The sequence below is a fragment of the Quercus robur genome, chromosome 3 (genome assembly GCF_932294415.1).
Source record: "Quercus robur chromosome 3, dhQueRobu3.1, whole genome shotgun sequence".
Classification (NCBI taxonomy): domain Eukaryota; kingdom Viridiplantae; phylum Streptophyta; class Magnoliopsida; order Fagales; family Fagaceae; genus Quercus; species Quercus robur.
The window spans coordinates 62,388,238-62,413,766 of NC_065536.1; the positions used below are offsets into that span (position 1 = coordinate 62,388,238).

The 25,529-nt window shown below is 41.2% G+C and overlaps 1 protein-coding gene and 1 pseudogene across 1 annotated transcript; both read left to right on the top strand.

Moving 5' to 3' along the window:
• The first annotated feature begins 384 nt into the window (after positions 1-384).
• On the top strand, positions 385-6,204 carry LOC126718776 (uncharacterized). Its single transcript, XM_050421126.1, has 10 exons — positions 385-685; positions 1,551-1,642; positions 2,210-2,317; positions 2,876-2,958; positions 3,274-3,404; positions 3,817-3,866; positions 3,977-4,069; positions 5,289-5,380; positions 5,570-5,676; positions 5,905-6,204. Exons 1-10 carry the CDS (start codon positions 482-484, stop codon positions 5,944-5,946), a joined length of 1,002 nt encoding a protein of 333 aa, XP_050277083.1. The 5' UTR covers positions 385-481; the 3' UTR covers positions 5,947-6,204.
• A 1,986-nt stretch (positions 6,205-8,190) lies between these two features.
• LOC126718777 (uncharacterized) lies at positions 8,191-23,523 on the top strand (annotated as a pseudogene).
• The last annotated feature ends 2,006 nt before the right edge of the window (positions 23,524-25,529 follow it).

A 25,529-nucleotide genomic window follows, 5' to 3' on the forward strand; every position in this document is an offset into this window, starting at 1 on the left:
CTCCATTTAATGTGCATAAAAGGAATTGTTTATTTATTTATTTTTAAAGATGCATTAAAAAAAAGGAACATTGCTAGCAAAAATATGAGAAAAAAGAATCCACCTAATTTGGATTGAAAAATGTTCTTTCTCTCAATAGGGTATCCTTTTAATATAATCCTACGTAGTTTCATGTATTTTTTATTTTATAAACTGCGTAAATGATCAATTACATTAATTATATATTAATATGTATAAGCACAAATACTATTTATTTATTTATTAAATTGGTGGATTAAACTTGTTTTTAAAATTTATTAGAAAGATATTAGTAAAATAAGTAAGAACAACCTAGGTTTCTCTAGATTTAGTTTAAGGAAAAAAAAGAAAAAAGAAAAAAAAAAGAAAAAAAACCTTATCCTACCAAGCAAGAGGCCACTGCACTCCTGTGCTCTTGCTCTAGTCTAAACACTCTTAACACCTGAAATTCTCAAGAAGAGAAATGGTGTCGATGGTACTTTCCTCGCTAGCTACTCACTCTTCTTCGCTCTACCATTACCATCTATTCCCAGATTCTTCACCCAAACAAACTTACACTGGTTTTTCCTTCCAATCTAGTAGACCCATTTCCAAGAGAGCGTTACGCTCGGTCTGCTTTCTCAAAGCTGGAGATGAAAAGTCAAAACCCGATATTATTCAGGACAAGGTAACCCATCTCAACTCAGCTGCAACTCACTACAATGAATCTCTACTTTTAGCTTTTTTTTGGTTTGAGGAGCACATAGTTAAGTACTAAAATACACAACTGGATTTCAGTTAGTTCAACTCTTTGAACAAAAGACCTGGGTTCAAACCCCGTTTACTTATTTGGTGTCTTGGCTCATCACAGAGAATTATATGTTTGAATTAACATTTGATAATTTTGATTACTATTATATCGTTGACTCAGTGTGTGTATAAGTAAAAAAATTTCCTCTATCATTTGGAGAAGTTACATTAGAAAAGGCCTAGAGTTTACACCTGTATCAAAGTCTTAAACTCTTAATATGAAACCCTTTCAATTTGAAGTCCAGATTTTTCTCCGGTATTGATTTCTAATTTTCTATATTATTCTGGACTTAATGTAAAAGTTTGGACTTTGGTGCGATGGCAAGTACCTATCACAAAAAGTGGGAGTTTTGTGTACTGGGTATGACCTGACATAATGTAACAGAGAAAAAGTTCTCACACAAGCGAAACTTTATCTCTCTGCACTCTCTATTCAATGCCTGTCAAATTTATTTATGAACAAATAGAAGCTGAAACGCAGAGTTTAATCAATATTTTCCAGCTTTTATCTGGCTTGTTACTGCCTAGAATAGCAGAAATGAATAATGGAGATAGAGTGAGGTCTTAAATTGGAACGATTTCATGAATTTGGGTTTTGATCAACAAAATTAAAACCCTTTACCTAATCTAAGACATTGTGTAAATGTTGGTCATTTTTATGTAATTTTCCCTGTTAATTTTCTCAGCATTGCTTGAATTTTCCCTACTAATGGAAATATTTCCTTGTGGTCATTTTATTTTAGGAAATTGGATTGGACTGGCCAATTTTGAAGCGATGGGATGTGCCCTGGGAATGGCAAACTGTTTCCTTGACTTCGCTTGCTTGTGGATTAAGGTTTCTCTCTCTCTCTCTCTCTCTCTCTCTCTCTCTCTCTCCCCTAATTTTATATTTCCAAGTATGACAATACCTTTACCTAGCTTATTTTTAGGCAGAACTATACATTTTGATTTTAGTCTGTGAAATTTAAAAAGTTCATTTTAGTTCTCAAAAAATTGTAAATGTACCTAAGCATTGCCTCATGTGGAAAAATTCAACAAAGCCATGTGACGCCTTGTTATAACGGCAAGGTTACAGAAGGTCTAATTTGTTACATTTACAATTTTTTCAGGACTAAAAATGAACTTTTCAAATTTCAGATGCTAACGTAAAACATGATCCAAATTGTATGTTTTCAAAATATTATTCAATTATTTTTAAATAGAAAATAAGCTCGTTCAAACATACTCTTAGTTATTGAATATCAAATAATTGTATCTAAATTATGCATGGAATTTATGAAACAAACTGCCTTATAGTTATTGGTTAAGTATGTATTATTACTATTAGCTCAATTATGCATATAGGGAAATTGTTTGTAGGTTTTTGGTATGGAATGAAATTAATTAATTTTGTCCCAGGCAGTTTTATTTTGACAGGGTTAACAGAGGCAGTGGCTATACCATATCTTGGAATTCGCCTTGAGGACCTAAATTTGGATGAGAAGGCGGAGATACTATTCTTGGATCAGGGGTATTAACAGCAGTCCTTTTAGTCTATTGTCAATTGTTTGGTTATTTTATTTTATTTTATTTTTGAAGGTTGTAAACTATGCGAGCCACTTTTTGGACCCAATCTTTGAATTTGGGTCCATCATTGCCTATACATGTAACTTTGACATTTGTGTTTGGAAACTAACATGTTTCCCGATACACCTAAATTGTACTGGAACTTGTGTGTATTATGCTGCAGAATGTAAGACATTGCACAAGCATTGTGCGCTTGTGGCAGATGCCATAATATGTATATGTAATTAATATTTAGGATAGTTGGATTTAGTTGTTTTTCTTGAAATTTATTTACTTTCTAGAAATCATGTCAATGCTATGGATTCAATGGCTGTGCCCTTACTGTTGGTCTCTTTTTGAGTTCCTGGATATCCTCTCTGGGATAAGGATATCACATAGGATTTATAAAACTTGCAATAGTTTAACCTGTACATTGTTTGTATGCCAACTTATTACCAAATTGCCTATCAATCAGTGTAGTAGATGGTGACCTTTGTTTTACGCCGACTTATTGTTTTGGCAGCATTACTACTGCAGTTGTACTTGGAGTTCTGTATACAATTGCCAACAAGTTTCAACCACTTCCTGAAGATGTTTATCACTATGGTATCAATCTTTTCGGTCTTGTTATTTCTCCAACCTCATGCACAAACATCTTTCTTTTTTACTTTCGTCACATTGATTGTCAATGTGCCCCCAAAATGTTTCCTCATTGAACTAGGCTGCAAAATCATGAACTAAAAAAAAAAATTGGCATGATATAATGCTTTTATACAATCTCAATTATGTGTCTCAAAGAGATAATAGATTCAGATGGTAAAATTCATCCTTAGCAACTACATATGATTTGTAATTAGTTAGGCTGTAGGTTTTGGATCCATATGCTTGATCTTTTGAAATGGTATTGATCAATTGTTTCAGATTTGAGGGAGCCCTTTAGTCTGCAGAAAGGATGGCTCTTGTGGGCAGGGATTGGCCTTGGTGCTGCTGTAATGGCCGTTGCATTAACAGGAGCTGCTCTGTCCTTCGGTGGTGAGAGCCCACAAAGAGAGGTTAGGAATTAGTCTGGAACATTTTTATAATATCTTCCTTTCATTTTTTGGTGCAGAGGACATAAACTCATTGACTTTTCTGTGTCTATTTAGATTGCTACTTGTACTAAATTAGTAGGAACATGTCTCCTCCGTTCCTGTATCATACCTACTAATATGGGTTCTTTCTATGATTCAATTGCAATAAAACTAAGGAATATTGCTTGCATCTACAAAATTGTGTGCTGTCTGAATGAGATACTTTTTTCGTTTCTTTAAAGAGAATTATTCATTTTTAGGTGGATTAAATTTCATTCAATACAGCTGCTATGTTTATTAAAATACTAGGAAGTTACTTGGTGATATTCAGTTAGACATAGACGGATATTTAAGCTTATAGAGACTCCTTTATAATTCTTTAACTTGGTTTCAGACTGATGCATTAGTTCGCTTGCTTCCACTAATTGGATCTTCAAGTATCAGGTATCTCAAGTCCTTCCATAGTTGTGCATGTTCTGGCAGCATCCATGTGAACGATTGCTATCATTTGGTGTTTAGGATTGACCGCTTTAATTAATTGCATTAATTTGTAGCACTGCTTGCTTGGTGGGCATCACTGGTGTCTTTGCTCCACTTCTTGAGGAGAACGTGTTTCGAGGGTTTTTTATGGTGTCCCTAACAAAGTGGTATGGTTCCCTCTTTGTTTCTCCATCTAAATATTAAGTTGTCATTTTAATGTTGCACAAAAGCTTAGTGTTTGAAAGCTGACCGTTTATTCTATGCCTAGCATTATTGATCGTTTCTTTGCACACACCACTCCTAAAATCATGCATGATATTTAGTAACAAACTCTCAGGTCAAATAATTTAGAACATTTTCTTGCTTTTTAATCCCAATAATTTCTTATGGCCCATGGTTTGCAGCTTTAAATTGAATTGGCAAACCCTTGTTTTAGGCTTTATTGTGTACTATAATCCAGCAGTTAATAATGTAATAGAAGTTGCAGATATATGAGACAGTTTGTGCTACTAAGCCTTGGCTTAAAGGGAAGCTCCTTCCCCCATAGGAACAAGGTGGAAGGATTGCAGGTCACAACCCACTGGGTGCACGTGAAAATTTCTGTTTAAAGGGAAAAAAAAGAAAGGATAGGCACTTCTTAGAAATTATGAATAAGCTGAAATTTGATTAAAGAGTGATGGAGAAAGTGTTCTAAGATTTGTTTGTCAAGTAAAAATGTTCTGAGATTATAGGGCCAAGTATTTCTTCCAGAACATTTTACTTTAAAGGAAGACCATGCTCGTAATATGAGAATGGTGGAACATGGATGGATGGAGAGCTGGCAATACAATACAAATAAAACTAGATATGATTGCTTTTGAAAGAAACTGTACCCATTAAGAATTAGATAAAAAAAAAGGTTGAGATGGTTGTGTTCTGTTTAATGAAGACTAATGGTTGAAGTAGTTTGATGTGATGTTGTCCCAGTTGCAGACAAACTGAGGCTGAGAAAGGACATATTGCAGACAACTGCAGGCATGGCCCTTATAGAGTAAAATGAAATAAAATGTTTATGACATGAATTCCAAATCATTTCAAATAAGTGTTACTGGAATTTGATTTGGGTTGTATATCTGTTTTCATGTGTTTTCTGCACATTCTTCCATCTTCTTGTTCCATATAAAATTCCTTTCCATCTTTTCTAATATCTCATCCCCAAAGCCTTGCTGCCATATTCCCGTTGTGAGGGTGAGTTGAACATGAACTTTTTTTTTTGATAGGTAAGTTGAACATGAACTTGATTGAATTTGATTTTTGTTGGGAACATAATTACACTTATTACCTGTCAAATTTTAAATTCTCTTCTTTTTTATTTTATTTTTTATGCTTCTTCTACTCTTTTTGCAGGGTACCTACGCCAGTAGCTGTCTTTATCAGTGCTGCTGTATTCGCACTTGCGCATCTCACTCCTGGAGAGTTTCCACAGTTGTTTGTTCTAGGTAGCATGCTTCCCTTTAAATAGATGCAAAAGATCTATAAAAGTGTTTTACATGACTGTTTTAAGTTTCCCTGATGACATTATTTAAGTAAAAAACTTCATTTAGAATGTCGAGTTTATTGCTCTCTAGTGGATATCAAACTTATCCATCAACCATGAAGAAACCAACTGTACATTTTGATCCCTGCAGGCACTGCTTTGGGATTTTCATATGCCCAAACCCGTAATCTTTTAACACCAATCACAATACATGCCTTTTGGAACTCCGGAGTAATATTGCTTCTCACCTTTCTTCAGGTATAAGTTTCTTTCTTTCTTTTTTTTTTTTTTTTTGCTAAACAGGTATATGTTTTATCATGTGGGTGCATAAGTCTGCTTGATTTGCCCTTGATCACGACCTTTTCTACTGTTATTATTTTGTACTGGATCTCAAGGACAACCATGCATAGATGTATGTCATTACTGAGTAACTTTACATGTATAATTTATGTATCGAGTGATAAAACTAACTGTGGTTGTTTGCAGCTTCAAGGTTATGATATCAAGGAATTGCTACAAGCAACCTGATAGGGAATTTATTGATTCTGGAGCTTGTACAGGCTACCGTCTAGGTTTATTAACCATGTAATCATACAGGCTGCCTTCCAGGCTCTCTTTCTCACAACCAAAAATAAATAAATAAAGGAAAGAAAAAAAAAATCCTTTTCTTTTCTTTGTTCTTTGTTGTATAAAGTGATTAAAACTAGGAGAACAATTGATGGAAGCCAATCATTTAGGAAATTTTTTGGAAGTTGATATACTACTTCTTTCATGATTACTTCATAATGGGTGTATATGTTTACTTAATTGTTAAGCTGATGATCTCTTTCTCAATGAATTAAGAAGTTCATTAATCACAATTGAAAAAATTTCGTGGAAATTGCTCCAGCAGTTCAAATCACAAGCAGCTAAATACTGCAAACCAGAAACACTGACCCAAATTTCTGTACTTGAAAGCTTTAAAACAGAGCTAGCTACATAAATCCGATATATCCTATGGCCAAATTTCTGATATAGAGGCCCTCTGGGCCGGTTGTCATTCCTAAGAAAATTGAATGGCCTTGACTTGACCTACAACACATGCTTAGGAACTGACACACAACTTTTGGTTTTTGTATTTACCACAGCATCCTTCCAAGGGGGGCTATTTGATTTTGGATGCCAAAATATGTCTGTTTTGTATTAATTGGATGAGTTACTAACAACCAGTCATGCTTGTTCCTCGACCAGCCGAGATCAGAAAAGCAGACTGAGCTTTGTTGGCAAATGTTAATTTTATCGGGTTTTCTAGAATTATAACTTTTGTGCTACAACTTTTATTAGAACTTTAAAGTGGTTAATTGTGAGTGGTAGACTTTCATTTTCACAAGCAATGCACGGGCATAATACTAATTCACTTTTAAAAATTTGTAATATTTAATATGAATCATAAAATGAATCCATTTGGAATGAAGAGGATCATTATCCATTTTCAATCACATGATGTAATTAAGAATAACAACAAGAAGCCTCCTAGTCTCCAATCTGACATTATCTGAACACATGAGAATATTTCATGCCCATAATGAATTTAATTCTTGTTGATTTACATGCTCATAAGTTATGTAATGATTATTGAATTCACAACCTTATCTTAGACTTTACTCTTATTAGGGTCATGTTAACGGGTGCTTTTAGGACTGATAACAAACTATATAATGAAAGTTTTGACATCATTTTTATGAAAAATCTAAAAAGATATCAACAAAATTAATTGCGTCATCATTTTTTCATAAAAAAAATAGATTCTAAACCAATGCCCTTAGGGCATTCTTTAACATTTCCCTTCTTATTATTTCTTATTATCAGAGGAACTCATTGACAAAATGAATTTAACTTACTTTTTTTTTTCTCTAAAAGTCATTCTTATTTATTAAGCTAATATACCATTTTGGTCTCTACAGAAACTAAATCGACTACAAGTTGAAAATAACATTGATTAAATTGACTGTTACCAACAAGTAAGGATCAAAATGAAATTGACCCAAAATGTAGGGACTTGTAGTAAAATCAAATTTACAGCTAGCCCCAAAATGTAGGGACTTGTCCAGTTGTCCTACCGTGCAGGCCACTCCACTCTTGTGCTCTCAATCTAGTAGTCTAAAGACTCTAAACCATAAAACGCTCACAGCATCTGAAATTCTCAAAGAGCAAAAGAAATGGCGTCAATGGCACTCTCTTCCTCGCTAGCTGCTCAATCTTCTTCCCACTATCATCACCATGTTTTCCAACCCAAACGTTGTTTCTTGTCCATAGACTCAGCGAAACAAACCCACCACATTGCTCTTTCCCTCCATTCTAGCACACCCATTTCCAAGAAAGCTCTAAGGCTTAGCTCAGTTTGCTTTTCCAAAGATAATAATAAATCAAAAGCTGATATTCAACCCAAGGTGACGTTTCTCACATGGGTCTTTTGGTGATATTCAACCCAAGCTGATATTCAACACCGATTGGCTTTTTTGGTGTAGGCGAGTTTTGAACCCAATGTATTGAATTCAACATTAAGTTGAATCGGTTTTTGATATAAGCGGAATTTGAACCCCACATCCCTTATTTGACATGGCAATTTATTAAGACAACACTAAGGACTAAGATAGACAAACAAATTTAGACGTTATCATTGCATGTTATCATTGTGTTTATAATAAGGAAATATTTTGACCCCACTAAATATTCTCTTTATACTTTTAATTTCTATTATTTGTATAAAAAAATGCATAGTATTTTTTTTTTTTTAATAAAAATAACTTGGTAATTTTATTTTCATGAAACTGGATTGGACTGGCCAATGTTGAAGTGATGGGATGTGCCCTGGGGTTGGCAAACGGTTTGCTTGATTCTACTTTCATCAGGCTTAAGGTTGTTTGTTTGTTTGTTATATTTAGTCTCTGAAACTTAAAAGTTCATTACTCTAGTACTAAAAATTGTAAACTTATTATCCAAATTAGTCCTTTCCTAAAATTGTCATTATAATTTTATTTGTTTGTGTGGCAAAATTCGATATAGACACGTGGTACTATATTATAATTGCAGGGTTAAAGAAGGTTTAGCACTTTAACTTGGAAGTACAGGCTTGGGTCTAGTGCACGGGAGCATTGGACTCGTTGAGATGTTGAGACGTGTCAAATATTTGCCAAGTTTTGACGTCTCAACGAGTCCAGTGCTCCTGCATTTACATTTTTTCGAGGGTTAACAATGAAAATTTCTGGTTTTAGGACCAAAAGTATATTTTCGCCTTGTTTATCTAAAGAAAATAAGTCAATGAAAATAAGCACATCCAAAGAAACTCTTAGCAATCCAGTGTCAAATAATTGTATAATACTAATTTATGAAGCAGATGGTCTTATGGGTATTGGTTAAGTATGTTTTATAAGCTAAAATATGCATACATGCCAATTGTTTCTAGGTTGATGGTTTGGAATGAAATTAATCAATTTTTTCGTAGACAGTTATATTTTGGCAGGGCATACACTGTCAGTGGCTCTTCATAAGCTAGGAATTTGCCTTGAGGAACTGAGTTTGGACACGCAGGCGGAGATAATGTTCTTGTCTCAGGGGTATTAATGGCTGTCCCTTTAGTTTAGTTTCAATTGTTTGCTTATCTTTTGCTAATTGGAAAACTATGCCAGCCAATTTTTGGACCCAATCTTTATATTTGATCCATCATTGCATTTACACATAACTTTGACATTCATGTTTGGAATCTAACATGTTTCCTGAAACACCTAAATTGTATTGGAATTTGTATGTATTTGCTGGAGATTGTAAGACATTGTACAAGCAGTGGGTTGCTTAAGGTGGTCGTTGGTTTTTGTTCTTTTTTTGGAAGCTTATTTACCCTCTAGAAATCAGGTCGATGCTATGGATTTAATGGCTGTGCTCTTAACTGTTGGTCTGTTTTTTGTTGGCTTCATAGATATCCTATCTGGGATGCCACATGGGATTCATAAAACTTGCAATACTTTTACATGTAAATTGTTTGTATGTCAACTGTACGGCACCGAGCTCCCAAAGCCCATACCGGCCTTGGGCCCAGACCCATCTAGGCCCCGGGCCCAAGCCCATACCAGCCTTGGGCGCAGGCCCAGCAGAAAGTTCCAGTTACCCTATGCCCTTCTTAAAACTGCCTTAGGGCCAAAAACAAGTTTTGGTTATTAAGTTCCCGGGGTTGACCGGTTAATATTTCCCGGTAGAATGCATGAGTCAATACCCGGGAAGGTCATGATATGCACGGGAACGTGAGTTGCCGAACACAATCGGTGAAAATGGAGCCAAGTTCCAAGATCATAAATGCTGCACCGCCCTTTCACCTAAACAACCACTTTAACCAGATAATACTGGACCTTCAATAGCACTAACGATGAATATAATCATGGTCTCCCCACTAACCTTGGCTATAAATAGAGGAAAGTTGGGAGAAGAAGGGGTTCAGAAAAATGGAGAGAAAATAGTGAAGGAGAGAGCATTTCAATAGAGTGTCGCTTTGAGTCTCTCTGCCGAGAACGACCCATTGTAGGAAATCCTTTAACCCACTACAAATAAATTGTGAGCCCAAGGGATCTAAGGCCCAGAATTCTTGTACTTGGTTCTTACAATTGGCGCCCACCGTGGGGCCATCCTACGAAGCTGTGGTTCGAGTGAGACTCAAGCAAAGAAGATGTCTGAGGAGCGTTCAAGAGGGCACGTTCCGAGCAATTCCGCAGGATCTTCCCGGGGATCGACGTGGAGGGAGAGAAGGCAGAAGCGGCTGGAGGATAGGGAGCATTCAAGAGGAGAGGAAGGGTCCGGATTGGGAGAAGGATCGGACCAAACGCACCGGACGATTTCAAACGTCTCAGCACATCGGCAACATGATGATAGAGACCGGGAGCTGGAGCGGTTGCGCAGATTGGTAATGGACTTGGAGCTGGAGGCAAGGGGTCGGCGCCACGAAAGGAACCACAACCCCCAACCCAGAAGGAACCGTGGCGAGGAAGGTTCCAGCCGATCTGTTACGCAACAACACCGAGACCGATCCCATTCTCAAGAGTCACGTCGTCACTCCCGGGATATTCGTCGTAGACGGGACCGTTCCCGGTCACATGGATATGATAACCAGGGGTCAGAGTCGCCAGAGGAGTGGCAGCACCACAACGCCGCGATGGATGCCATGAGCAGGGCCTTGCGGATGGCGGCCCGGTCTCCATTCTCGGATGAGATTGAACGGGCACCCATGCCGAGCAGATTCACGCGTCCACCATTCAATTCCTATGAGGGGAGGACAGACCCCGTGGAGCATGTCAGTCATTACATCCACATGATGTCGTTGCATGCGCACAACGATGCATTGATGTGTAAAGTATTCCCCTCTAGTCTCGGCTCTACCGCACTGAGATGGTTCAACGGGTTGCGGAAAGGTTCTATACACAGTTTCGCCGAGCTGATTCAGGAGTTCGGCAGCAGGTTCGTAACATGCAGCCGAGTGCAACAGCCGGTCGACGCGTTGCTTTCCATGAAAATGAGGGTCGGGGAAACCCTTCGGAGTTATGCCAGCCGATACTGGGAATTCTACAATGAGATTGGTGGGGGAAACGAGAAAATTGTGGCTAGCACCTTCAGGATGGGGCTCCCCGAGGATTCTGAACTACGGGAGTCGCTGACAAGAAGACCCCCGGAGGACATGAGGCAACTGATGAGACGCATAGAAGAGTACAAACGCCTGGAGGATGACCGGCTGCAAAGCAGGGGGAAAGCCCCTTTTACGGGGAGAGCTCGGCAAAGCATCTTGCCGCCAAAGCCGAAAAGGGACTTCAGAATGCAGGAACCAGAGGTGCAGATCGAAGGGGTTAATGTGTTGTTTAAAGAGCCCGTGCACAAGATACTGGAACGGATAAGGAACGAGCCATTCTTCAGATGGCCGAACAAAATGGGGGGCGACCCATCTCGGAGGAACCAAAGCCTATACTGCACTTATCACAGAGACAAGGGGCACACCACCGAGCAGTGTAGGGTATTGAAAGATCATCTCGGGCAGTTAGTGAAGGCAGGGCACCTGAAAGAGTTTGTAGCAGATTCCACTGACCGGGAGACCGAGCAGGGCGCCCCACAGAGAAGGAATCCCCTTCCACCACCCCGGGGAGTAATCAACGTCATTCATGCCGCACCGAGAGGGGCAGCAGCGACAAAGATGGTGATGACAGTGGCTTGCGCAGAGGGAGAATCATCCAAGAAGCAAAAGAGAGTTGGACGGCTGGACATCTCGTTCGGAGAAGATGATTTCGAAGGAACCATCCAACCTCACGACGACGCTTTGGTGGTGACAGCCCGGATAGGCGGATTCCTGGTGAAGAGGGTGATGATTGATCAGGGTAGCGGGGCTGACGTCATGTACCCGGACCTCTTCGAAGGGCTCGGGTTAAAAACCCAGGATTTGGCGAAGTATAACACGCCATTGGTCTCGTTTGACGGGAGAATTGTGATTCCCGTGGGGCAAATCTCACTCCCAGTGGACATGGAGGGCAAGGAAGTTGTAGTTACGTTCATAGTAGTCCGATCGTTCGCACCCTACATCGCAATCCTGGGGAGGCCGTGGATTCACGCCATGGGGGCTGTTCCGTCCACCCTTCACGTGAAAGTAAAATTTCCTACTGAGTACGGGGTTGCAGAGGTAAGGGGGAGTCAGCAGGTGGCGAAGCAATGCCTCGTAGCCGCGGTCCAGTGGGAAAAGGAACAGCTTGGCCAAGCTGAGCACGCCGAGAAAGAGACTGCATAGCAATTACAGATACCCTAGGAAAAGGGGGCGGACGTTGCCGAGGAGGTACTGAAGGTAAGAATTCTCCCAGATAGTGACAAATACTTCCAGATAGGTACAAGCATGGATGACCGGGAAAGGATAGAGATGTTGTTGTTCCTGTTGCAGAACATAGATGTCTTCGCGTGGAACCCGTATGAAGTGCCCGGCGTAGACCCCGAGTTCATTGTTCACAAACTCAATGTGGACCCATCATTTCCTCCGAAAAAGCAGAAGCCGAGAAGAGCATCAAAGGAGCACGTCGATGCAGTAAACCTGGAGGTCCAGCGACTGAAGGAAGCCGGGGTCATAAAAGAAATATTCTTCCCGAGATGGCTAGCAAACACTGTCGTAGTGAAGAAGAAGAGCGGTAAATGGAGAGTTTGCGTGGACTTCACCGATTTAAACAGAGCGTGTCCCAAGGATCCGTTCCCGATGCCCAAGATTGATCAGTTGGTGGATGCCACGTACGGGCACCCGAGAATGAGTTTCCTGGACGCCTTCCAAGGCTACCACCAGATTGCCTTAGCACCCGAGGACCGAGAGAAGACAGCATTTATATCCCCGAACGCGAACTATCACTACGAGGTCATGCCGTTTGGATTGAAGAATGTCGGGGCCACCTACCAGCGTATGATGACAAGGATGTTCCGGGAAAAAATTGGTTGCACGGTTGAGGTTTATATCGACGACATGGTAGTAAAGAGCAGAAAAGAGTCGCTGCATACTGAAGACCTTCGGGGAGTATTCGAGATACTACGACGACACAGGCTGCGCCTCAATGCCGAAAAGTGCACTTTCAGAGTGGGGGCTGGCAAGTTCCTGGGTTATCTGATCTCCACTCGGGGAATAGAGGCTAACCCCGACCAAATAGAGGCAATCAATCGCCTAAAACCCCCGAGCAACCCTAAGGAGGTGCAAGTGCTCACTGGGATGTTGGCCGCCCTGAACCGGTTCATCTCCAAGTTTGCCGATCGCTGCCGGCCATTCTATCAACTTCTGAAGAAGTGGAAGGGGTTTCAGTGGGACGAGAGCTGCGATGAAGCTTTTCGAGAACTAAAGGAGTATTTGGCAAAGGCGCCGAGGTTGACGGCCCCGGAGCCCGGGGAGGATCTGTTTATGTACCTTGCAGTCACCAATCATGCCGTAAGTGCTGTATTACTAAGGGACCGGGGAGTGCAAATACCGGTGTATTACGTAAGCAAGACCTTGGTCGATGCCGAGACAAGGTACCTGCCTCTTGAAGAGTTGGTTTTGGCCTTGGTGCACGCCACGAGGAAGTTACCACACTACTTCCAGGCACACACAGTGTTCGTCCTCACCGAGTATCCATTACAATCACTGTTGAAGAGATCCGATTTCACAGGACGGATTGCTAAGTGGGGGACTCGGTTGGGATCGTTCGACATAAGATACCGACCTAGAAGCTCGGTGAAAGGGCAGATTCTCGCTGATTTCATCGCGGAATTTACGCCTAAGAATGAAGGCCAGGTAATCTGTAGTGCGGAGATTCGCCCGTGGAGGTTGTTTGTGGACGGCGCATCAAACGCTATGGGGGCCGGGGCTGGTATTGTCATAATCACCCCTGAGGGTATGCGACTGGAACATTCCTTCAGATTGGGGTTCAAAGCCTCGAACAACGAAGCCGAATATGAGGCACTGTTGGCCGGACTAAGGGCAGTATTGCATTTGGGCGCCAGGGACGTGGAAATCTACTCAGACTCTCGGCTGGTTGTTTATCAGATCACCGGGGACTTCGAGGCTCGGGATCCCCGAATGAAAGCTTATCTGAGTACGGCAAAGCAGATTATCGGTCAGTTTGGAACGGTAAAAATATCCCAGGTAGCCCGGTCGCAAAACAAGCATGCTGACTCTCTTGCCACGTTAGCCTCATCGGCTACCGAGGATACACCAAGGCTTATCACGATTGAACTTGTAAGGGAACCAAGCATCTGTGTGAAGACTGCCCTCGACCGGGCTGGAGTAGAGGTTGCGCAGGTGGCGGTGGCCGGACCATGCTGGATGAACCCGATCATAGACTTTCTTTCCGAAGATAAAGTTCCAGAGGACGAGGCCGAGGCCAATAAGATTCGACGAATGGCTCCCAGGTACTGGTTGTCTTCGGACCGAAAGTTGTACAGAAGGTCCTTCGCTGGCCCTTACCTCTTGTGCCTGCATCCTGAAAAAGTCAAGGAGCTTCTCACCGAGCTGCATGAAGGAGTATGCGGCGGACATGCCGGGGGACGATCTTTAGCACACAGAGTAATGACGCAGGGGTTTTGGTGGCCACAGATGCAGAAGGACGCCGCCGAATACGTTCGAAGTTGCGAACGATGTCAAAGGCACGCCCCAATGATCCATCAGCCGGCCGGACATCTAAACCCTGTCAGCAGCCCGTGGCCATTTGCACAATGGGGGCTCGACATCCTCGGGCCATTCCCCCGAGCAACGGGGAACCGCCGTTTTGTACTGGTGGCCGTGGATTACTTCACAAAGTGGGCTGAAGCTGAAGCCTTGGCCAATATCCGGGATACCGACGTGAAAAAGTTTGTGTGGAAAAACATAGTTACAAGGTTTGGGGTGCCGAATTCACTAGTGACAGACAACGGGCTACAGTTCGACAGCAACGCTTTTCGGACCTTTTGCAGCGAGCTCGGCATCAAGAACAAGTATTCGACCCCGGCATACCCCCAGAGCAACGGCCAAGCTGAAGCAGTAAACAAGACTATTTTGAACGGGCTCAAGAGAAGGTTGGATGGAGCGAAAGGAAGGTGGGCAGAAGAACTACCCAGTGTCTTGTGGGCCTACCGCACGACCCCCAGGAGATCCACGGGGGAAACCCCATTTTCTCTGGCATACGGAGCAGAAGCAGTGATACCAACCGAGGTGAGCTTATGCAGTGCGCGGGTCGTCGGGTTTGATCCCGTGCAGAACGCCGACCTTATGATGGAGCAGTTGGATTGGCTAGAAGAATGCAGGGAAGCCGCGACCGTACGTCTTGCCGAGTATCAACAGAAGCTGGCGCAAAGGTACAACCGAAATGTAAGGACCAGGGAATTCAGTGCCGGGGAATTGGTGTTAAGAAGGGTAGTGGGGAACATGCGGGACGTGGCTGCAGGGAAGCTCGCTCAGAGTTGGGAGGGACCATACAGAGTCACAGCCGTCGCAGGGGCAGGGGCTTACTACTTGGAGGACCTGGACGAAAGGCCGCTCCCCCGACCATGGAACGCCAACAACCTGAAGAAATTCTACGCGTAACCATTGATGTAAGCTGAAACTTGTATTCTATGAAGATTAAGAGTATGATGAACTTTTTTTTGTCTTTGCTGTTTTTTACCCTGTAGCCGCACACCAAGAGAATCGCTAGCAGAACCTAAGGACAGAAACCTGACTCTCGGCTCGATCAATATCTCCGAGCAGGTGAAAACCTTACAAACAAAATCCTAAGGACAGAAACCTGACTCTCGGCTCGATCAATATCGCCGAGCAGGTGAAAACCTTACAAACAAAATCCTAAGGACAGAAACCTGACTCTCGGCTCGATCAATATCGCCGAGCAGGTGAAAACCTTACAAACAAAATCCTAAGGACAGAAACCTGACTCTCGGCTCGATCAATATCGCCGAGCAGGTGAAAACCTTACAAACAAAATCCTAAGGACAGAAACCTGACTCTCGGCTCGATCAATATCGCCGAGCAGGTGGAAACCTTACAAACAAAATCCTAAGGACAGAAACCTGACTCTCGGCTCGATCAATATCGCCGAACAGGTGAAAACCTTACAAACAAAACCCTAAGGGCAGAAACCTGACTCTCGGCTCGATCAATATCACCGAGCAGGTGAAAGCCTGACGAATAAATCTTAAGGGCAGGAACCTGACCCTCGGCTCGGTCAAAATCACCGAGCATGTGTGAACCTTGCAATTAAATCTATGAGGACAAAAACTTGATTCTCGGTTAAAATCAAATATCCGGGCAAACGGAAACTTTGCAAACAAACGCTCGAAGGACGAAAACTCAATTCTCGGTTAACCCAAAACCTAATACAAAAACTAAGTCCAAATAGCGCTCTCAAAACTACTCACAGCTCCGCACAACAGGTTCTCGGGGGTACATTCTATTAAGCGGCCATAGCACTGGTATAATTCGAGCAAAGCACAAACGGATATAATTTCATTCAACAAGTGGAAACAGGAAAAGAAAACGGATTTCCAATTAAACGAGTAAAAGCAATTGTTCAATCACCACATCCCGGTGACATGGGCAAATAAAACCAATAAATTAAAGCAACGGTTCAATCACCACATCCCGGTGACATAGGCAAATAAAAACGAAATAAAAATAAGCTAAAATAAAATCAACTAGGGGGTTGAGTCGGTGGTGGCACTTCCTGTTGGACGATCAGGGAGAAAGGCTGGACCTCGTCAAGGAGTTCCTGCACGGTAGGTGTGCTCGTAGCCTCCAGTTCCTCGGGCTCGGCATGAGAGTCGATTTGCTCAACCAACTCCCTCATACTAGCCGTCTCCTCCTCGTCTAGAGCAGCCGGGGCGTTCTGGACGGCAGGTACAGGGCTCGGAAACGGAATCTGGCCGGGGTCTCTCAGTGGCGAGTCTTCAGGAACTCCCATTGCTTGAAGAGCAGCAAACCACCTGGCCTCGAAGCCCATATGACGAGCCCGAGCCACCACCGGCTCTGCGGAGTTCTCGGCGTCGGCGAAGCCTACGTCGTACCACTTCTGCTCCGCGGCCGCCAAGCCTGCCCTGAGATCAGCTATCTCCTCGGCATGAGAAGTGATGAGGCTGAGGGCTTCGGCCAGTTTAAGTTCCGTCTCATTTTGCCTGGCCAGGAGGTCAGTACACCTCTGTTCGGCCGATGCTCGGAACTTCTCCGCGGCAGCAGCCTTCTTCTCGGTAGACTCAGCAATCTTGGCCTTTTCCTTAGCCGTTTTTACTGCTGCCTCCCGCGCCCCCTTCTCGCGCTCATTTTCCTCATCAAGCTCCCGTGCCCGGGCAGCCACGATGTGAGCCAGTTGAGCGGCCTAGCAAGCGCGAAAGTTAGCAAAGTGACAAAAGGAAATCTACATGGAGCAAATAGACAAAAGAATTACCGCAATGGCGTGCCACTCTAACCGGCGCCCCACGGACTCCTCGGACCCATCCTCAAAGGCGTGCACGTCCTCGGGAAGTTGGAGAGCTCCGGCCAAGGTTTGGGCAATGCGGCCGCCCTCGCCCTTATCCCACATCCGAACAGAGGCCGTTGATGGCAATGGCTTGCCGTCCAGAAGGAACTTTGGCTCCTACGCTGGAGCCACTTGGGAGGAGGATGCGCCCCCCGTGCCGGCTTCGGTCGGCGACTCGCGGATGACAATCCCCCCTGTTGGTCGGGGAGGAGTCCGGACGGCGGCTTCCCCCGGGGCCGTGGAATGTTGCTCGGTTACTTTCTGTTTTTTCCGGGCACGTCCGGACTGCGAGGCGGGAGGAGGTTGAGAAACTGGACCCCGACCCTGGGTAGGCGGGGGCTGGTTGGTCGGCCGGGCACCAGGCACGAACCTGTCAAGGGTCATTACTCTCCTTGCCACCATTCTTGCACCGGGCTGGATCGCTTCAGCTAGCAGGTTAGCCGCGTCTGTCACTTGCTGCTGATGCTCGGCGGGTGGATCCTCGGGATGGGGCTGCTCTTGGGCTTGGTCCCCTTGTTGTATAGCTTCGTGAGCTCTCTCTCTAAGGCGCCGGGATACCTGCTCCGCGGAATCGTCTCGAAGGGGAACTAGTTCGTCTGCGGTAGTGAACCGCCTACCAAATTCCCTCGTTTCCCCGGTTGTAAGCTTCGGCGGCAAGAAATTCACGTACCGGACGTCTATGTACGAGAGCAGGGGGCTGTCAACTATCAATGCCTGCTTGAAAGGTTGCCAAGTAGAGTAAACCGGTTCCACGCCGAGGATCAGGTGTGAGGCCCGGAGTTGCCCGTCCCAATGCACGTAGATCTCGGAACGAAGGATGAAGTTTAGGTCCCTGACGTGGACGGCTCTGAGGTCCTGAGCAAACACTTTGCCGTCTGCAAAAGAACAGATAACGCGTTAGCTTTTAACAATAAAAGATTTTCTTTTACTCAAACAACTATAGGAAGGGGAAGGTACGAACCCACTTCACGCCGTGTGAGGGGGCAAGGGATCTCCCCGACAAACCAATTGCCGCGCACCCTGACAAACTCCCCGGCGGAGTTCCTGTTCGAATCGGGTAGGCACGATATCAGCCGTACCCGAGCATCCCTTGTCTTTAAGTAGTAATTTGTGGATTTGCTCCCACAGAGGCTGTACATTTGGTTAATATCATGGTGGTCTAGTTGTAAGTTAAAGGTATGGTTCAACTGGCCGACACAACTAACTACCCGGTAAAAATTGGGGGGAAGCTGGTCGGGGCACAGCCCATAGTAGGTGAGTGTGCTTATCAGGAGGGGATCTACCGGGAACCTAACCCCACCTTCTAAGATGGACATCAAAGGAAAGAAGGCTGTACCCTGCCCTCGGTGGAGTTCCATATCACTCTCATGGCAGTAAGCCACGTCCACGTCACTGGGGATACTAAATTTACTCCTAAAGGTGGCCAAAGCAGCCGGGGTATCTAGAAGGTAAGAATAACCCATCTATAAAGCCTAAAACTACAAGAATAAAATCAAAAAAACAACGCTGAAGGAACAGGAAGAGAGACTTACTTTGGGTTCTAAGGAGGAAAAGAACGCTGAGCAAGCAAGCACACAAAAATGTGGTCGGCAGAGAGTAGGCACTAAAGATCAGAGGCGAAGGAAAAATGGAGTGACGTTTGGAGAAGAACTATTTATAGAGCCAGAAGAAATGGGGAAAGAAGAAACGCTTGATCAAGCAATAAATGGGCACAGCGAACGAGCGACCCAGCAAATGCCAAGCGTAACCGATTTGCGCGCCGCTTCGGTTCACTAACCGTCAGGCAATAATGACGACTGCGCCTGGCGCCGCGAAACGGCGCGTCTTTTGAGATGACTATTAATGAGAAGTGACAGCCAGAAGTCCCAGACTAAAAGATTCCCGAGGTCAAGGGGCCCAGGCAGCTCCTTGATTCTCCTCGGCGACCGAGTATGAATCAAGGGGGGCTATTGTACGGCACCGAGCTCCCAAAGCCCATACCGGCCTTGGGCCCATACCCATCTAGGCCCCGGGCCCAAGCCCATACCAGCCTTGGGCGCAGGCCCAGCAGAAAGTTCCAGTTACCCTATGCCCTTCTTAAAACTGCCTTAGGGCCAAAAACAAGTTTTGGTTATTAAGTTCCCGGGGTTGACCGGTTAATATTTCCCGGTAGAATGCATGAGTCAATACCCGGGAAGGTCATGATATGCACGGGAACGTGAGTTGCCGAACACAATCGGTGAAAATGGAGCCAAGTTCCAAGATCATAAATGCTGCACCGCCCTTTCACCTAAACAACCACTTTAATCAGATAATACTGGACCTTCAATAGCACTAATGATGAATATAATCATGGTCTCCCCACTAACCTTGGCTATAAATAGAGGAAAGTTGGGAGAAGAAGGGGTTCAGAAAAATGGAGAGAAAATAGTGAAGGAGAGAGCATTTCAATAGAGTGTCGCTTTGAGTCTCTCTGCCAAGAACGACCCATTGTAGGAAATCCTTTAACCCACTACAAATAAATTGTGAGCCCAAGGGATCTAAGGCCCAGAATTCTTGTACTTGGTTCTTACATCAACTTATTACCAAATTGTCTATCAGTGTAGTCATAGTCACCTTAGTTTTTAAGCAAACCTTTTGTTTTGTAGCCTTTCCACTGCAGTTGCACTTGGAGTTGTGTATGGCATTGTCAATGAGTTTCGACCAATTCCTGAAGACATTTTTTGCTACGGTATCGGTCTTTTTGGTCTCATGCACAAATGGTTTTTTTATTTTTATTTTTATATTATTATTTTATGTTGATTGGAAATGGTGCGATGGCAAGTGCCTTCCACCAAAGCAACATGTCGTGGGTTTGAGTTTGAGAATCAACCTCTCCCAAAACATAAGGGTATGGCTGCCTGCCAATCACCCTCTCCAGACCCTGCAGAATTGGGAGATTTGTGCATTGGATACGACCCATTTTTATTGACAATATGTCCCCTTAAATATTTACTCATTCGAATAGGCTGCAAAATCATGAACTAAATCAAAATTGGCATGATAGACTATAGTGGTTCTTATACCATCCTCAATCTGTCTTAATGAGGCAGTGAATGTAGATGGTAAAATTCATCCTTGGCAGCTACATTTGATTTGTTATTAGTTAGGCTGTAGGTTTTGCATTTATATACTTGATCTGTTGAAATGATATTGATCAATTGTTTCAGATTGGAGGGAACCCTTTAGTCAACAGAAAGGATGGCTATTGTGGGCAGGGATTGGCTTTCTTGGTACTGTAACAGCTGTTTACTTAACAGGAGCTTCTATGTCCTTTCTCAGTGGTGGGAGCCTACAAGGAGGGGTTAGCAATTAGTCTGGAATTTTGTTATGGTTTCTTCCTTTTATTTTTGGGTGCAGAGGACATAAACTCCTTGATTGTTTTTGTTTGTTTATTAAATTACTTGTTCTAAAGTAGTAGGACCAGATATCGAGGAGTAATATCTCCTCCATTCTTGTATTATAAGTTATTTATAACTACTAATATGGGCTTTTCTATGAGCCATTCAATTGCAATAAAACTTCAAGGAATATTGCTTGCGATACTTTTTTCATTTCTTTGAATGGTATTATTCATTTTTTGGCTGATTAGATTTTTATTCATTACGGCTACTGTGTTTATTTTATTATAGGATTTTTTTTAATGGGAAAAAATTAGGAAGTTGCTTAGGTAATTTTTGTTAAACATAGATGGCTATTTAAGCTTATAAGGATCGCTTTATAATTATTTAACTTGGTTTCAGACTGATGTTCTAGGTCGCTTGCTTCCACTAGTTGGATCTTCAAGTATCAGGTATCTCATGCTGTCCTTAGTTGTGCATGTTCTGGCTGCATCCATGTCAAATTGTTAAAAGACTTGCCATAATTTGGTGTTAGGGATTGACCACTTTTATTCATTGCATGACTTTGCAGCACTGCTTACTTGGTGGGCATCACTAGTGTCTTTGCTCCACTTCTTGAGGAGACCTTGTTTTGAGGGTTTTTAATGGTGTCCCTAACTAAGTGGTAAAATTCCTTCCTTTTTATTTTTTATTTCTCCCTCTACATCTAAATATTAAGTTTTCATTTTAATGTTGCAGAAAAACTTAATGTTTGAAAGCTTACGGTTAATTTATGCCTAGCACTATTGATAATTTCTTTGCACAAGAATCACACATGATATTTAGTAACAAACTCTCGGGTAAAATAATTTAGAATTTTTTCGTGCTTTCTAATGTCGATAATTTCTTATGACATATGGTTTGTAGGTTTAAATTGATTTAGCGAAGCCTTGGTCTAGGCTTCATTGTTTACCATAATCTATTGGTTATTTATTTATTTATTTTTTCTGAATAATCTAGTGGTAATTAATATAATAGAAGTTGTGGATATATGAGACTTCATGCTTCTAAGGCTTAGCCTAAAGGGGAGCTCCTTTCTCCATAAGAACAGGGTGGAAGGATAGTGACCCACTGGGTGCACGTGTAAAATACATTTTAAAGGGCAAAAAAAAAAAAAAAAAAAAAAAAAAAAAAGTAAAGGAAGAAAGAAAGGATAGGCACTTCTTAGAGATTATAAGTTGAATTTTGATCATGGAGTGATGGAGAGAGTGTTCTGAGATTTTTTTTGGTAAAGAAAGTGTTTTGAGATTACAGGGCCAAGTATGCTATATTTCTTACAAAACATTTGACTATAAAGGAAGAACATGCTCATAATATGAGAATTATGGAACATGGATGAGATGGATAACTGGCTATACAAGACAGATAAAACTAGATGTGATTGCATTTGAAAGAAACTGTAGTATTTGAGAACTAGATAAAATAAAAGGTTTGAGATGGTTGTGTTCTTACTAATGAGGACTAATGGGTGATGTAGTTTAATGTGATGTTGTCCCAGTTGCCAACAACTGAGACTGAGAAAGGACATGCCGCAAACAACCTGCAGGCATGGCCCCTTCAAATGTAAAATGAAATAAAATGTTCATGATAAATCCGAAATTATTGCAAATAAGCATTACTAGGGGTTTAATTTGGGCCATCTGTTCTCATGTGTTTTCTACACATTCTCCCAGATTTTTCCATACAAAAGAATTCTCCATCAACATCTATTATTGTTCCATTAATATCTCATCCACAAAGCCTTGCGTCCATAAGCCTCCATGAGGGTTGGCTGATCAACACTTGAACTTGATTGTTAAGGAAAATTAAGTACATTTATCACCTGTCAACTTTTAAATGCTCCTGTTTGTTTTCATGCTTCTTCCACTCTTTTTGCAGGGTTCCTACACCAGTAGCTGTCATTATCAGTGCAGCTGTATTTGTGCTTGCACATCGCAGGCCTGCAAAATTTCTGATTCAGTTTGTTTTTGGTAGCATGCTTCCCTTTAAATATATGCAATAGATGTAGAAATGTGTTCCACATGACTATATTTTAAGTTCCCTTGATCACATTGTTTAAGCATATAACTTTGTTTAGAATGTCAAATTTATTTCTCTCAGTAGATATCAAACTCGTCAATCAACTATGTGGAAACCAACAGTACATTGTGCACCCTGCAGGGATTGCTTTGGGATTATTATATGCCAAAACCCATAATCTTCTAACGCCAATCACAATTCATGCCATTTGGAGCTTGGGAGTACTTTTGCTTTTCACCTATTATAAGGTATTTGTTTTCTTATGTGGGTGTGTAAGTCTGCTTTATTTGTCCTTGATCACTACCTTTTCTACTGTTATTATACTGGATCTCAAGGACAACCAAGCATAAATGTATTTCATTACTGAGTAACTTTACATGTTTAATTTATTTATCAAGTGTTAATACTAACTGTGGTTGTTTGCAGCTTAGAGGTTATGATATCACAGGATTCCCGGGACTATGCAAATCTACGTAGGGATTTTCATTGATTCTGGAGCTTGTACAGGCTGCCTTTTAGTTTCTCCACTCCACACCCCCCCCCCCCCCCCCCCAAAAAAAAAAAAAAAACACCTTTTCTTTTCTTTTATTTGTTCTTTGTTGTATAAAGCTATCAAAACTAGGAGAACAATTGATGGAAGCTAATCATTTAGGAAAAATGTTGGAAGTTGATTTTTAATTGACTTCTTTCATGATCTATCATTCATAATGGGCACATGTTTATTTATTTCTCAATTTGATGATCTCTAGAAGTTTTATTCAACAAAATTGGAAAAAAAGAAAAGGAAACTTCTCAAGCAGCTAAATGTTGCAAACTGAAAACATTGATGAAGTTCTTTCCTGAAGCACTTGAAAGCTTTAAAACAGGGCTAGCTACGTAAGTAGGTGAAAATGGCCAAATACCATCATTTTCAGAAATTTGTAGCAAAAAAGCATTGTTTCAGAACTTATTAGGGAAATACCACTTTTATAGTACTCGAGTTTGGAAAAATCGAGTACCATTTGGAACTTGAGTTTAAGAAACTCTAGTTCCTAGAAGTTTTGCCACCATGGCACTATTGAGGTGGAAATCGGGCGATTAAAAAAAATAATGTGGTACTCGAGCTTGGTATACTCGAGTACCATGCAACACAATACTCAAGTATACCAGGCTCGAGTACATTTTATAAATAAAATGATGTTTATTTTATTTCTACAATACTCGAGCTCACCAAACTCGAGTACCTTGTAACTTTTTTTTTTTTTTGGGGATTATCGACAAATAAACATAAACATAAAATGCTGTTTATTTTATTTCTACAATACTTGAGCACAATAAGCTCGAGTACCTTGTAACTTTTTTTTTTTTTTTTTTGGGATTATAGACAAATAAACATAAACATAAAAATAAGTAGTTTTTTTATGTTTTTATTTATTTAAATAGAAGCATTGTAAAATATAGAGATTTTAATTTCAAAATATGAATTTAATTTCTACATTAAGTAAAACTGTTCACTGTTTTCACATAAAAATTGGAAGGCATTAGAATTGTTACTTCATTATCTTCATCAAAATTTGTATCATCATCTTCTGGTTGACACCCTTTGCTAACCACTCATCATCTAAAGATAAGTTCTTCAAACCAATTTCTTCTTTGCACTTGATAGTTTAGGTATTTTATCTTTTATCTTCAAGTTTTACATAACAAATACCAACTCATTCTTTTTATTTTTTTGGGTTTAAACAATTTTCTTCTTTTTGAGTGTACTTAAAGTTGTACCAATTTTAATAGAGAATTCTCAATTGGGGGATAATGTACCAAAGTCATTTGGTCTTACTTTTCCAAACGTACTCCAATTACTTTCACAACTTGAAGAGCTATATGTTAAGCTCAATATTCTTATGGCAAAAATTTTCAATTCAAGAAAGTCATCTCCATATGAGTCCCACCACTTAGTTGATACATTTATGAAGTACCATGTCTTAGTCTTGAGATTATTAATTACAACTTATAAAGATGAACTAAAAAAAAAAAAAAAAAAAAAAACTGATTTTTACATTTTGGTAGAACCCATATGATCCTACAATCCTATATGATTCTACACGATCCTACAATTTTTATAATTTTTGTGCGCTTCTAAACATTTGGTGAGGTGGGATCGTAAAATCATGCGATTCTACGATCCATTTCGCGATTTTGACAACCATGGATGTAATAATCTTTATTTAATCATGTTAAGTTCATCATTTTTATTTTTTACTAGTCACAATCCCGCGCAACGTGTGGAAATTTTTTTGAAGATTTGTTTTTTGTTAGGTGAAAAATAAAAATAGTAGACGACACATATAAAGTGTTAGTCCTAAAATCTACTTAAAATGATGTGATTATTTTCTAATAAAGTATAGTTGATACAATATATTGGATTTTCTAAATTAAGCTATCTATATTTGTTATTTGAAAGTGTTTTAAATTTAGTATTATTTTTAAGGAAACATAATACATTATACATTCAATTATTATATAAGGCAAGAAGACATTTTTGTAAATAATGTAATATGTGATTGGAATTTGTTTTTAATGCTCCTTACAAACATTTTATCCTTTATATTTATAAGTTTTGAATTTCCTAAAGAAGAAGCCAATTTAAGTAAATCCATAACTTATATTAAAAAAAAAAAAAATATAGGACTTTAGTAAGATGTAAGAAAAATGTAATTTTATCAAGAAC

Bases quoted from the DNA above. Each gene is read 5' to 3' on its own strand.
- LOC126718776 (XM_050421126.1), top strand. From the start codon at position 482: ATGGTGTCGATGGTACTTTCCTCGCTAGCTACTCACTCTTCTTCGCTC. The intron at 2,318-2,875 runs GTATTAACAGCA...TTGTTTTGGCAG, and splicing joins ATACTATTCTTGGATCAGGG to CATTACTACTGCAGTTGTAC. The intron at 3,405-3,816 runs GTTAGGAATTAG...ACTTGGTTTCAG, and splicing joins GTGAGAGCCCACAAAGAGAG to ACTGATGCATTAGTTCGCTT.